The 15,157-nt window shown below is 43.7% G+C and overlaps 2 protein-coding genes across 3 annotated transcripts in view; one reads left to right on the top strand and one right to left on the bottom strand.

The window, feature by feature from the left end:
* Window positions 1-13,654, bottom strand: part of gabra5 (gamma-aminobutyric acid type A receptor subunit alpha5) — an 84,135-nt gene extending 70,481 nt beyond the window's left edge. The window contains exons 1-6 of one of the 2 annotated variants that reach the window (XM_085999548.1): window positions 13,037-13,654; window positions 12,711-12,864; window positions 12,326-12,470; window positions 11,534-11,655; window positions 10,606-10,673; window positions 10,293-10,513 (exon numbers count right to left, since the gene is read on the bottom strand). In XM_085999548.1, coding sequence (XP_085855674.1) covers window positions 10,293-10,513; window positions 10,606-10,673; window positions 11,534-11,655; window positions 12,326-12,399 — 485 coding nt within the window. In that variant the 5' untranslated portion in view covers window positions 12,400-12,470; window positions 12,711-12,864; window positions 13,037-13,654. The other variant, XM_085999549.1, reaches the window with a different exon arrangement.
* The window catches only part of gabrb3 (gamma-aminobutyric acid type A receptor subunit beta3), a 589,510-nt gene that overhangs the window by 46,753 nt on the left and 527,600 nt on the right, over window positions 1-15,157 (top strand). The gene's annotated exons all lie outside the window — the stretch shown is intronic.

Below are 15,157 nucleotides of genomic sequence, written 5' to 3'. Positions count from 1 at the left end.
GGAGCACCCGGAGGAAACCCACGCAAACACGGGGAGAATGTGCAAACTCCACACAGACAGTCACCCGAGGCCGGATTCGAACCCGGGTCCCTGGCGCTGTGAGGCAACAATGCTAACCACTATGCCACCGTGCTGCCTGTATCAGGTTCATTGTTCCCAATAGGTACTGGTCTCAGTTTAGGAATAACACTGCCCAGAGAGAGATGGCTTGTTCAATAGATGAAATATGATTTTGGGGAAAAAAATATCAATAACAAAGACTGTATTCCGGATTTCAGATGGCCATTAAAGCCAGGAAGAATTATAAAAGAAATCTCTGTATGTCAAGGAAGAGTAAAAAAATCTCAGAAGTGATGTTAGTGAGCACATTTTGGTCGTATACAGCTATACAAAACCCTGGTTAGACCACACCTAGAGTATTGTGCTCAGTTCTGGGCACCACACCTTAGGAAGGATATATTGGCCTTGGAGGGAGGGCAGCGCAGGTTTACTTGATGATACCCGGAATCCGAGGATTATGAGGTGAGCTTATACAAACTATGTTTGTAGTCCCTGGAATTTAGTAGGTTTAAGGGGGGATTTGATCAAAGTTATCAAGATATTAAGGGGAACTGATAGGGTAGATAGAGATAAACTATTTCTGCTGGTTGGGGAGTCTAGAACTAGGGGACGTAGCCTAAAACGTAGAGCCAGACCTTTCAGGAGTGAAGTTAGGAAACACTTTTACATGCAATGGGTGGTAGAAGTTTGGAACTCTCTTCCGCAAATGGTAGTTGATGCTGGGTCAATTATTAATTTTAAATCCAAGACTGATTTTTTTTTTACCCAAATGTATTAAGGGATATGGGACAAAGGCGGGTATACGGAGTTAGATCACAGATCGGCCATGATCTCATCGAATGGTGGTACAGGCTCGAGGGGCTAAATGGCCTACTCCTGTTCCTATCTTCCTATGGTATGGCAGGATGAATATTAAATAAATTAAACATTTTGCCCGGAAAATATTAAAGAAATGCCTTTGTTAAAACCGCTGCCTTTGAATATACTTTCTGAATGAAAATCATTCTTCAAATTGATCTCTGCAAAAAATGCATCTCATCTTTCTCTTTGCTGTCTTATTTATCAACCAGTCCTATAGAGAACATTCATAAACCAAAACAACCGCTACAGCAGTACCTCTTTCTTATAGATCTATATTTTAGCAAAGAAAGAACTTGCATTTATATAGCGCCTTTCAAAACCTCAGGATATCCCAAAACGCTTCATAACTAATGAATTACTTTTGAATTATCGTCACTGTTGTAAAGTAGAGACAAACCGCAGCCAATTTGCACATAGCAAGGAGAAATAACCCAATTAATTTCTTTTCGTAATGTTGGTTGAGGGATAAATGTTAGTCAGGACACTGGGGGAACTCCCATGCTGTTCTTTGAATAGGGTCGTGACATGATTGGGGTGTAGTCATTGTGGAGGAGATAAGCGATAGCATTTCCTGATTTAATGCTTTAAAAAGCACAGACGTGACCATCTTAGTCTTCAGACTAGGAAGCCTTTTGCGCTGGTATCAAACCAATCAGAGGCTAATTGGTCTGTTCCATCTCCAAGATAGACAGTAGGATCTGAGAAGGGGCAAGATGGGTTCAGCCTTAATGACGATGTTAAATCATCTCAGAATCATTAGAATATTAGTTAGAAATAAGTGGAAGTAATGAAAATAAGAGAATGGGGAGGAAAAGCACAGCAGAAATGTAAGTGTTTATTTTAGTGGTACAAAGTTAGGATTACAGAAATAAAGCTGTTCTTGACTTTTGAGTCATTTTATTGCTGTAAGGTTTATTTCAGCATCTGGGTGTGAGATGAAAATTGAAAATAGGCAGCCGAGAGCGAAAGAATTACTGCTGTGGGCTGATGAAGGGTTAGGGCAGTAATTTAATCTCGTCATTCTGCTGATATTCATAAATTCTTCAATCTTTGCTTTCACAGTTTGCGCCATTGTAAGAGCTGCTCGATTTGGGTTACTCTGTTGTAAATTTGGGTGTAGGGTACCCACCTATTTATTCAATCTATAATATATACAAAAATATTATGGGCATTCTAAAAGATCTGCTTATTTTTCAGTGGTAATCTTTCTGCTATATGGTACTGTTCCAATTCAGTGTGATACCATGACCGTGTAAAAGCCCCTTTCTTAGCAAGTGCTGTCTGCATCATTAAAAACTGCCCTGTTGTCATCCTGTCACATGATGTCACTTGAACGGTCACAAACCCAATCAGTAAATGTGAATTTTCAAATACGTAGCCAATTGAATTGTATGTCATGTTCATGCTAGAACTTTATAAATCACTGTTTAGGCCTCAGCTGGAGCATTGTGGGCAATTCTAGGAACCATACATCGGGAAAGATATAGAGGCCTTAGAAAAGGTACAGAGGAGGTTGACAAGGATGTTACCAGGGACTTCAATTAAGAGGAGAGTTTGGAAAAGTTTGGATTGTTCTCCTTGGAATAGAGAAGGTTAAGAGGTGACCTAATAGAGGTTTTCAAGATGAAGAGGGATTTAGGTAGAGTAGATCGAGAAAGGCTGTTCCTTCTGGCGAGTGGGTCAATAACCAGAGGTCATAGATTTAAAATCATTGGCAAAAGATCTAGAGGGGAGATGAGGAGAAACGTTTTCACTCGGAGAGTTGTCGGGACCTGGAAACGCTCTACCTGAAAAGGTGGTGGAAGCTGATCCCATAAATAATTTTAAAAGGGAATTGGACAGGTACTTGAGGATGCAGAACGTACAGGGTTACGGACAAAAAGTGGGGATGAGGTGCTTAGCACGACTTTTTTCAAAGAGGGCTCCTATATGCTGTATTTTTCTATGATTCAACATTACAAGGCTGGCTCGATTGACTTAAGTCACTGGAATCTTGTTGCTGCCGTTTATAAGACTTCTAAATAATCGTGATCATGTTAAAGCTCTGCCCATACTACTAGTCCGCTATTACCTTTAATACATTTGTAAGTCCACAGTAGAGAATACCCTTTTTAACGGCTGCTTTTGTGTAAATGTTTTGTTCCTCGTGGTGAGGGATGTTTGTGTGCTGGAATTTCCAATTAAACCATCCAGTGTTAGCATCAAACATCCCTCTGCTCAGATAAAACACGATCAAGTAAAGATTACAGCTCTCTCAACTCTGCCCCAACCCTAACCCTTGTAACTACAATTGAGGTGTCATAAAGGAAAAGATAATGGGGTAGAATTTGCATGGAATTCTGATGTTTGTTGATGGTTGGATTTGATTTTTGTTGAAAATGACTGGCCTAGAAATTTGATGGTGCCGCGCCTGTTTTTCAGGCGCAAAAATGGGTGCCTAAACGTCCAACATAGTGGGCCATATTGGTAAAGGCAGAAAAAGAGGCATCGCGGGCACAGGCCTGCAGCAGGCGTTAGGCCCACTATTTGCATATGCAAATGGCCTGTTTGAGGCCCCCCTTGTAAATCTGGGCTGCCCAGAACACAGCCGACACTGGCTCGGATGTGTTCAGGAAATCATGGTCTACATGCGGCTTAGCCAGCGGTCCTTAAAGTGATTGCTGGAGGCCACAACCAAAAAAAAGTCAGTTTATAATACTATCCTGAATGCGGATCCAGAAGGTTAAGGAGTGTTGTTTGCCGGCGAGCTGCTCGGGGACTTCCAGCAAGGGTCTGCAACCATGCAAATGAGACTCGAGGCCCAATATCAGGAGGGCCTTCGGCCTACCTGCTCAAGTACAGGGATCGTACCCAGTGCTGGCGTGAAGCAATTTATGAGTCATTGTATTTTTCTTCAATACTCAAACCTTCTGTCCTTTTTATTTGGCCTTTTAATGTTCTTGATTTACTTTTTGAAGTTTATTTTGTTTATTGATTCCATGTGCTCCAACTAAATAATCCTTGCCACCTCTTTAATCCTTTACTTTCTTTAATCCTTCACTGTTATTCACAATGGATGCTTTGAAGCTTCGATTTTCACTGCAAGCTAAAAGTCATAGTATAAAAGAGTCAGAGCAGACTTTCCAGGGAACTTGGGATCGGAAGGTGAAACCCTTGCAGTTGGGAATTTCATACCCAAAGTGGTGTTGTCATTTATCATTTGTGGGACCTTGCTGTGCGCAAATTGACTGCCGCGATTCCTACATTACAATAGTGACTATGGGAATTTTAACTCCAAAAAAGGATGGGTTGGGGTCGGGTGGCAGGTTAAAGTGTTAAACACCAGAATCCCCCCAATGGGGGGCTCTCTATGCGGGAGTCCTCCCTTGTTCTATTGGGGACTTGGCCTGGAGGGTGTTGCACAGGGCAGTCCCGTGCAATAGGTTCTTAAGTAGGTTCACGGACTCCCAGACCGCCTGTTTGTTCTGCGGTCTGGAGGAGTCCGTGTTCCATGTATACGTTGGATGTGAGAGGTTGCAGCCCCTCTTCCATTATTTGAAGGGGCTGCTCCTCAAGTTTTGGTTGCACTTCAGTCCCACGCTCTTGATCTACGGTCACCCGGTGCGGAGGGGAGCAGGCAGGTTGGAGGACCTCCTCGTGGGTCTGCTCCTGGGCCTGGCTAAGAAAGTCATTAATTGGTCCAGGCAGCGGGCGGTCGAGGGGGTCGTCCGGCCGGATTGCCTCCCTCTCTTCCACGGCTGTGTTCGCGCCCGGGTGGCCCTGGAGATGGAGCACGCGGTGTCCGCCGGCGCGCTCGATCACTTCTGTGACCGGTGGGCGCCGCGGGGACTGGAGTGCATAATTGGGCTGGAAAACCAAATTTTAATTTGATTTCTTAGGGTTCAGTTGAAGTTTCAACGGTTTATTTACAGTTTTATTTGGTTAATTTATTTGGTTCTTTTAAAAGAGGAACACCAGAATCCCACCTCCAATCCGCCCACTTCCAGTTTTAATGGGGGTGGGACAGGGAGGGGCGGCAGGCAGCTCCCAGGAGGCGGGTTGGCACTTTAAATATTGTAATGAGACTGGAAGCCTCGGATTTAATCTGTGGCCAGCCGGGGTTCCCGGGCCTCAGCATTCCCGGCAGCTGCAGCGCCAGCAATCCACGTGGGCCGGGAGGAGCAGGAGTGCTTCATCAATGCACCCACCCCCCAAGCTCCCCCACCATCAGCCCCCCTCATAACCCCCATACAAACCCCCTGGGGTCAGGGATCAGACCACAGGATTGGACCCCCCCCCTCGGGGCTGGGGATCGGACTGCACCCCACCCCCTAGGATTGGACCCCCCCAACCCTGGGGTCGAGGCTCGTGCTCGTACCTACCTGTGGTTTTGGCCTCTTCTCCAGCATTCCCCGTCCGACTGGAAGCCAGCCTGTCAATCAGCTGTCTGCGGGCGGGGAACATGTCCACGATGTCACACGCACGCTGTGGAGTTAAAACTCCACAGTATGCGGGGAAACTCAGACATTAGGATTTCTCACGCTCTACCACCGCCCCACCCCCGCCACCCCCCTCCCCCGCCCATGGCGGGTCCAAACGTAAAAATTCCGGCCTACGCTTCAAAAGTACATCATTGACTATAAAGTGCCTTGGAAAATCCTAAGGTCGTGAAAGTCTTTCTTTTATATCTCCTTATGCAACGTAAATGCAGTATTCTGGAGTTGGGCTCCTCAGCTGAATGTGCTGAGTTGTGACAGCATCACGCTGGCTTTAGGAATGTGAGTGAAGCTGAAAACAGCCTCAGAATCGCAGACTGAGCGACTCTGGAATGCAGAGGCTCTCCATAATCGCATGTAAGCCAAGAGCTAAATTGTTTCTGTATAACTGCACGCTAGGGTTCTCTCAGTTGCAGCTATTATTCTTTTCTCTGTATTTTGTTAATTAATTTCTTCTGACCTATTACCTCTGAGCTAATCTTTAAGATCACTATCTCTTTCTCTACTGGCTTGTCGCTCTGATTTTCTGTACTGGGTGAAATTGTGCTGTGTGATTTAAGCATGCAAACACTTAATGCATTTGTAATGAAATTCATTGCTCTCCATTTTAATGGAGGAGTTAACCCATTTATTTTAAAGCCATTAAGATAGCAGGCAAAGTGGTTTCAGACGAACACGTTAAGTATTTATGCACTAAAAGCAAACAGCTTCACTGCGTATGTAGATTTCCTGGATATTCCGTTTCTCGAGGTTATCTTCTAATGGTGAGATGTTTAAAACATTTCCCTCTGTACTACCCTCTATACCACACCAAAGCTTCTCTATATCTCTCCCTGCAAGTCGTTTTAACCCTACTCGTTCAGCAGGGTGGGCAGTTAAAATCACCCTGGCCCTTACATAGGAACAGTAGCATAGTGGTTATATTACTAGACTAGTCATCCAGAGACCCGAGACTGATGAAAGCATGAGTTCACATCCCACCATAGTAGCTGTGGAGTTTAAATTCAGTTAATTAAATAAATCTGGAATAAAAAGCTAGTATCAGTAATGGTTACCATGAAACTACTGGATTGTCTTAAAAATCCATCTAGTTCATTAATGTCATTTAGGGAAGGAAATCTACTGTCATTTCCTGGTCTGGCCTATATGTGACTTCAGACCCACAGCAATGTGGTTGATTCCCTCAGAGTTGTATACAAAGTACTACTACCATGTGGACTGCAGCAGTTCAAGAAGGTGGCTCACCACCACCTTCTCAAGTGCAATTAGGGACGGGCAATAAATGCTGGCCTTGCCAGTGACGCACACATCCTGTGAATGAAGTTTGAAAGTTGCCACGATCACACCACCTGCAATTTTAACCTGCTCTCCCGAGCAGGCAGCAAGGACACTCACCCCGAGCCAACAGGGTCCTTCTTTACATATGCACGCTGTGGCCCGATTACATCATTGAGACCCGACTGTCATTTTAACTCGGACCTGAGCGGGGAATCCACCTGGAGTTCAAATCGGGGCCAAATCTTAGTTCAAATCCCCTTCCCCCCCCCTCCCTCCATGTTCTCCTCTCATACTATCTGGTTCTCCTGTGCTCCATGAAGAATCTGGTTCCTGCTAGGTCCTAGCATTGGCTGTTTCAGTCCTAAAACTACAGCACATTTACTATCTGAAAATGCATATGTACCAATACAGAGCGTATTTTTTTCCCCCAAGAAAGCTTTCTCTCCCTGGCACATGGTACTGATACAAGGGAGGTGACATTTATAAAATATTGTTCGGTTGTCAATTGCTGCAAATAGATTGAGGTCAAATTCAAAGACAGTTACAACATACAGATCACACCTGTACCAATCATAACAGGACTCCTGGGGCCAACATGACCAGTAAGCTATATATAGGAAATAGGTTCTATTTATAAACCACTCATGGCACTAGCCATAACTCACTCTTAACTTTGTGTCTTGTGACTTATCATCACATCAGGCCACACGAAAATAAATCATAGTCAATGGGTCTTAATAAAATATTTTGTTTATATGTTACAACATAATTTAGTGAACATTTAGGCAATATTAATTCAATTAGGAAGTGAAAAGGTAGTTTTAATAGTGCACTATATTAATTTGTTGTTCAGTTCCATTGTAACTGGAGGCAACATGAGTGTTAATTCCTTCTGGGATGTACCAAAGTAGATCTATCACCCACAACCATGGCCAGCCTTTCCACCTTGCCATTGTGTGAGGCCTCTAAGCTTCAACTATTTCTCCTTTCACCCTCCACAACACTGCTGCTTTTGTTGACCATCTCAACATCTACATTGGCTCTGTCTTTGAATTCCTCATCCTGAACAAGTCATTCGCAGTCCTCTATCCTCGCTGCTTCCCCTAGTACAGTTCCTGCCTCCACAATGCTGAGTCTGAGGGCTGGAGACTTGAGTGCAGCTGATACATGACTGGCTTGGACACCAAGATTTTTGGGTTGACCATCTCAAGCAATACTTGCCTCCCTCTTCAAATCCTTTTATTACTCCAGTATCATCCTGGAAGGTAAGCATGATCCCATATTCCCATGCTTCAAACAACAAGACTTCTCCAATGCCTCCAGCCCTTAGCCATGACTCCACATCAGTCTGTAGCTTCTTCTTCATTACCACAGCACTTACAAGGCTTATCTCCGCTATAATACCTACCTTTTATTGTCCTGATCTCCTCCTCAGCCAATTCCTAATCACTCAACTACCTTTTCTTGGCTAATGCTTTCTAACATAGTTCCTGGCACACTTGTCTTCCCCTTCTAAACTGCTGTTCATCACCCTTCCTGCTTAAAAACCCAACCCTCCATCCTCTCCAACTACTGCCTGATATATAATCTCTCTATCCTTGAACACATCACATCATCCATCTCTGACAACAGAGAGATCTAGGAGTCTACGTTGGCAGGGAGAACTAGAGCCAGGTATCCTCAGGAAATGTATAGAAAATTATCTCATGCCAATGGGCAATGTGACCAAGGGGTGGCTTGCAAATGAGGAAAAGCAGGATATGAAGGAGGATACTCTGGAGGTTAACGTGCAGGGATGGGAGGAGGAGCCATCATTGGAAATGTTCCCCGTTCAGAGACTGCCTGTCTGACATCCAGTCCTGGATGAGCCAGAACGTTCTCAATTGTATGTTTGGAAGATTGAAACCATCTTCTTTTGCTCCTGCCAAAGATCTACCCTTACCTCCCAACTTCATTCCGCATTCCCTTCCCCTGACCCTCGCTGTCCTATTCGACCCTGAGCTGAGCGTCAAAAGCTAAATGCGACCCGTCACCAAGATTACTTCCTTCGACATCCACAGCGTCACAGACCTGCAGCCTTACCTCACTCCCATCACTACTGAAATGCTTATCTCTGCTGTCATCATCTCCAAATTCATCCTGCCCAGTCCCCTTCTCTTCAGCATGCTGGGCTTCATCCCACCTGGCCAAAACATTGCCGCCCACATGTATGCAGAGCACATCTTGTCCCATTCACCCAACACTCGTCTTCATTCAACTCCATTGGCTCCCTATCCCCCACTACATTGAATTCAAAATCCATATCCTAATTTACAAATCCCACCATACTTCTGCAACATACTCCAGCCATTTGGTACAACCCTTTGATCCTGACTCTGGCCTCCTGTGCACCCCTCTCCCTCCTTTCCACCATCAATGGCGCAGCCGTTGCCTATGTTGGCCTAACCCTTTGGACTCCCTCTGCAGAACCCGCAAGACTTTCTCTCTCCTGAACATTTTTATAAACTGAAGTGAATTTTGTTTTGTTTTTTTGAGATTGTGGACGTTCCCACTCTTGCTCTGCATACATTCAAAATCTATCAGTTGTACATATGCAGTGAGCTCTCTCCTGGACCCAACAGTTGGGCTCACATCCAGGCAGTATAAACAAGTTATGCTAGGCTCCCAATACTGTAGCTACTGATCAGTATTGAACAAGATTGGTTTTTTTTTTCTTGCAAGAATGTAAATGAAGAAATATTATTTGGGTTGATAAGTTCCTTAAATTGTCCTAATTATTCTTCAGTAAAAAGTATTACAGGATTTTTTTGTGTCAGGTGAAATTTAAAACGTCTTGCATTACTGAAAGAAACGTTTGTAAAGGTGCAAAGAAGACATCTAGTGGTGGCTGATGGGTATGGCAGCAATTCTTTCAGAGACAAAGAAAATTTTGGTCTGTGTATAATTCCTTGATAGGCAAACACCTCTACCTCTGTATTGACAAAACAAATGGTAACATTCTTTTGCTAATAGCCGTGCTATAGAAGCACTTAAGATTTAATTTGTAGTATTGGACTTCATCTTAAATCACCATTTCAAAATATAATCTGAGAACACTAGTTTTTGCATATATCTGAGCAAATTATTTAACAAAGGAAAGGGCTATTTCAGATTTTAGCTCACACAATTAATCTTAGTTACTGTACTTTACAATGCAGTAATTGAAAATAGGTCTAAACATGGAAAATGTATAGGAATAAATCTTATCAAAGCTTATTCTAAATTATTTTCTCCATATATATACACACCAACATATATAGATAATGACATGAGCAACCTACATAAGAGCAACTCTAATCAGATTCAATCATGGTTTCACGTCTTGAAATTCATTATTTTTATCCTATTTAATGTTTTCATAAAACTTTATAAATTTAAGATTAATTTTCAATCGTGCATTAGTCTACTGTAATGTATTAGCTTTAAATATTATTCTGTAAAATAAGTTGATGCAATCAGGAAAAAAAAATGCATGTTTTGTACCCTTGAGGCACATTGTTTATACGTTGACTTTCTCTTCCACATTGAGAATACACAGAATCCCACCAGTACTGTGAACACAAAAGTGAAACCATTTACCTCATGGTGTAGAGCAGAGTGCCATCCTCCACCAGCCGGAGCAATTTGTTAGGGGTGGTCATGTTGTGAGCTATTGATTTCTTGCCATTGTGAAAGAAAGTGTCTGGAGTCCAGATCTTACTCGCCAGCATGTTATTCAGAGACAGTTGCTGCATTGGCCCTTTAAACTTCAGACGTTCGTCCTTCCAACTTTGACGGAAGAATACATCCATTGTATACTCCTGTTAGGGGACAGGCGGTGTGTGAGATGGTGACTGTTGCAAATGTGGAATCCAGCCTTGCAGAAGCAACAATATCATTTCTGACAACTTACCATTTCTGTGTCCGAGACTGGGCCGAAGCTTGTAACGTAGATATCAGTTTTAACTTCAGTTATTCTTTCTATAAAATATCAAACCATAAAAGAAACCTTTAATGTTCAATCAACAACACTAAAGCAGATTGTCTGGTCATTATCATATTGCTGTTTGTGGGAGCTTGCTGTGTGCAAATTGGCTGCCACATTTCCTACATTACAACAGTGACTACACTTCAAAAGTACTTCATTGGCTGTAAAGCACTTTGGGACATCCAGTGGTCGCAAACAACAACAACTTGTATTTATATAGCGCCTTTAATGTAGTAAGACGTCCCAAGGCGTTGCACAGGAGTATTTTAAGACAAAAAATTTGACACCGATCCACACAAGGATAAATGAATGCAGTGAATGGCGCTATATAAATGCAAGTCTTTCTTTCAACGTTCTAGCCATCCATCTCTCTCTATCTTTAGCTTTTTGCCTTATGTAGGTACTATAAGCAGGTAATTCCTACAAATATTTCATAGAATCATACAAGGAGGCTATTTGGCCCATCATGCCTGTTCTGGCTCTTTGAAAGAGCAATCCAATTAATCCCACTCCCTGCTCTTTCCCGTAGCCCTGGAATGTTTTTTCTTTCAAGTATTTATCCAATTATCTTTTGAAAGTTAGGATTGAATCTGTTTCCACCACCCTCTCAGGCAGTGCATTCCAGATCATAGTAATTTAAAAAATATCCTTAGCTCCCCCCACCCTTTTTCTTTTTGCCATATTTACCCAATTGACGCTCAAGTCGGTTTTCATCTAGTCTTTTCCTGAAAACTTTCCCAATATGCCCCAATGTCCCCGCTCCGTGCACCTGGAGGGGTGCATTGACAGTCACAAGATCAGATTTGAGAAAGAGAAGCCTGGGACCGCAGTTTGTGCAGCGAAGTGAACTGACCTCCAAGACCTGGTCGGAGTCTGTTATCGTATCCGTCCAGTAGCCCGTCCAATATTCGAGTGAAGATGGTGATATTGTCATTGGTATGTTGTTTCAACGCTGGCGAAACGCTCTGTGAAAAACTGCGAAACAGTTTTACATGTAAAGGTTAAACAGTTTTCCTTATTTTGTTTTCTATTAACTTGATAGTCTTGGTTTTTTTAAAAGCTGTGTTTGTTGGGTGAATATCACGCCATCACTCATGCCCAATGTGCTTGTTAATCCAGAAATGTATTGAACGAACTTTTTTTTTATGGGACCGATTTTCGCATTCGGAGCTGGGCGGGAGAGAGATGAATTCACACCACAGTAATTTATAGATTCAGCCTTCCCCAAGTTACTCCCACGCCAGAGCAGGAAGTTAGAATATATGATAGTATTAGACCTGCCCCATTCCAACAGCAATTCCAATTTAGACAACCGGCTGAAAAGGAACACGTATCTCGTAAATGTATCAAGTATGGTTGAGTAAGGAACTAATTCTTTTTAAATTTTTTAGGGGGAGGGGGGAGTCAGAAAGGCATTAAGCGCTAACTCGTGAGTGAGCATCGCTCATGGTGCTGAGTATCAGCCCATGGCTAGCTGGGCTGCTGATAGTTGTACAGAATGGATGGTTACATTAATTGGAAAGAGATGCGGTTCTAATTGGAAGAATCTAACAACAGCTGAGTTCAGATAGTCCAGGGGCAATGCTCCTGTACAGGAACATCCTATCGTGCTTTCATTGAGAAGAGGCAATTCGTTGAAACTTACCTCGGGCGCCAGGTTAGGCTTGACACAAGGAGCACCGACAGCGTGCTGAACCTGTACAACTTCCCACCGTCCATCTCCACAGCACGTTGGCTTCAACAACAACAAAAAATCCAATCCCCTGGATCCGGCCGAGAGCTCAATATATCTGAGATCAACAAAAGCAGTGAATAATGTGATCGTTATTACACGGCACAGGCGCTGACCCAACAGAATAATGCATTACCTCCATTTAGTTCATTTTCTCCCCGGGAGGAGGGAGGGCGGGTGGTGAGAATATAATTTAAATTCGTCATGCGGCGCCTCATGCAGAAATCCCTCGAGTCGAATTACAGCAGAAATATCGCCTATGCTGGGACTTTAATATATTTTTTGGCATTTTAACTACCTTTTGGATCATTGGCGGGTGCAGCAGGAGTTGGAGCCTGGAAATACACAGTCAATCAGGCCAGGCAGGTAGCGCTGTTCTTTCAGCACTGGCAGTCATACACGCCGCAGATTTTAGAAATCGAAGGCATCGGACTCCTTCCTTTGTTCAGTCTCTGCAACGAGAAAATAATTCAGGTCATTAATATCATAAAATCTTGTTTTTCATGTTGTGCTCCAAGTCGTATCTTTGCAAATGTATTTTTATATACTCCTGTTTATCATCAACATTAAAATACATGGCATCAGCTAAGCAGACCATTCTAATTGTGCTCCAACTTTAAATACCTCCAGGCGAGCAATCGCTTTGCGCTGTCCTTTCAGCACCAGTCACACAACCCGCCCAGTCCAGGCTGCGGCGGGAGCGGTGCCTCCGGAATGTGCACTTTTTTTTGCGCTTCCGTTTTAGTGGCCAGTCGGCAGGTTCAGGGTCCCAGCAGACTGCTTCCTCGCGGCGCGGGGGGAAAGCCTGCTGGAGCGGGTCGAAGGGGAGGCGCGAAGCTGCATGCGAACAGCGGCTGAGCTGCCACCGCCAGCCGCCTCGCTTGTCTCCGCTCCGCTCTGTGCCTGAGGCTGGGCGGCTGGGCGCTGCACGCCGCTCCGGGATCTCCCGTCCAGGCAGCCGATTGGTCGGCTCGCTCCTCTTTGGGGCGTTCACAGGAGTAGATACAGAGATTTACAGTCGCAACATAGCGGAGGAAAGGTTGGGGGGGGAGTGTTGACTTAACAAGTGTTTTATGATAATGCAACCGAGAATGCAGAAAGGAGTAAACCTTGCTCTGCACAGCCCTGATCCCCTATGAAGTCCACACGAGTGGCAGGGCGGGGGAGCTAAGCTGGGCGACTCTAGACATCTTTCTCTGAGTGTAATCTGCTGGACTGGAATTCACAATCTGCACAAAACTGGATCTCATAGAAATTCCTTTTTATTAGAAGTGCACAAGAGCTGACCTTACAGGATAAAACTGGAAGCATGATTAGACTCAGTAGATCGGAGTTTAAGGCAATTCAAGCCTGGATATGACTACAGCGGCTTGATTGGTGCATCGAACGATATTGGACTCGATTGTACATTACTTCATTTTATATGCACGAATCCAGTTAGCCTGATGTACTAGAAGGGGCTCTAAAGAACTGTACAGGAGAAACTAGATCCGTAACACTGTAGATTAGACTGTGGGACTATATATGGAGACTAGATTGTAGGATGTCCATGGGCGGGTTAAACTATATCAAGTGGAAAAGACTGCAGGAAACTTGATTCAGCGAGATTGTACACAATAGCATTAAACAGCAGAGTTGTAAATAGTAGGGTTGGAGTCTAAGAGCTAAATCGACAATTAGCGACGGAACCGGCGTCTTGAGTCTAGGATTGTGCACTGGGGAAATTGTCTGTAATACTATACCGGAATCTTTACAATTGTACATGGTAGATTCTACATGATTCTGCATGGTGAGATTTAACCCTTTAGGATTGTACACGGCGAGAGTATGTGGAACGACAGTTCAGGATTGTTTACGTTTGTGAAAGGTGGGATTGGACTCTCTGGGACTGTATCTGAGCGGATTCTCTATTAAGTTGTATCTTGAACGTTAAGGGCCGCTCTATAGAGCGTGTGGACCTGTTTTGGGCTGTAAGGGAAACCCTGTCGAGATCTCTATGGTCACTCATAGAACCGTACTCCCGCAGCAGTGAACGTTTTCAGGCGAGAGGAACATTAACAGGAGATTGTTCGATATTTCAACTATTGGTCTGGGAGAAGAATGGATTTTGTTTGCACTGAAGGAGGCTGATGAATGTAGAGTAGAATCATTCGACAAAGAGTCGACCGCAATAGATTGAACACTAGGAATCTACAGAATTATGTAGAACTGGATTATTTTAAGACTGGACTCTATGATCATATAAATTCAAACTAGAAGGTCCTTCTTGTGGAATCTACCTGTTCTGCATTCTGCCTCTTCTCCATAACAAAGACCTCATTCAATCCACCCTTTACACATTGTTTTCTCTAAATGATATGGGCTTGGACCAAAGTTAGTTTCATGCCCATTCACTTTCCTCTCAAATCCTGCGTTATTATTGATGTGATTGATAGCTGGTTCTCTGATTATGTTACTATCAACTCAAAGGTTCTGTGGGTTCTCTTCACTTCATTCTGATTCGTTCTCCACATTAATGATCTCAGTTACTTACTCTCCAACTCTATCCACTTGTTACCTGATGACTCCACTTTACATTCAGCAACCTCCTTCAGATAGCACACCCTTGCTGCACACAAGCACCAATCCCCTCAGACTGAACCACTGCATCTTTTTTAATTGCTAATATTCCCTGTGGGAGCACATTTAGAAACACAGAAGATAGGAGCAGGAGTAGGCCATTCGGCCCCTCGAGCCTGCTCCGCC

This window comes from Somniosus microcephalus, chromosome 10, assembly GCF_052327205.1.
Source record: "Somniosus microcephalus isolate GS21.2 chromosome 10, FLI_Smic_1.0, whole genome shotgun sequence".
NCBI classification, from domain to species: domain Eukaryota; kingdom Metazoa; phylum Chordata; class Chondrichthyes; order Squaliformes; family Somniosidae; genus Somniosus; species Somniosus microcephalus.
Note: the sequence above shows the minus strand (reverse complement) of the source record. Positions and strands in the feature narration are given on the sequence as shown.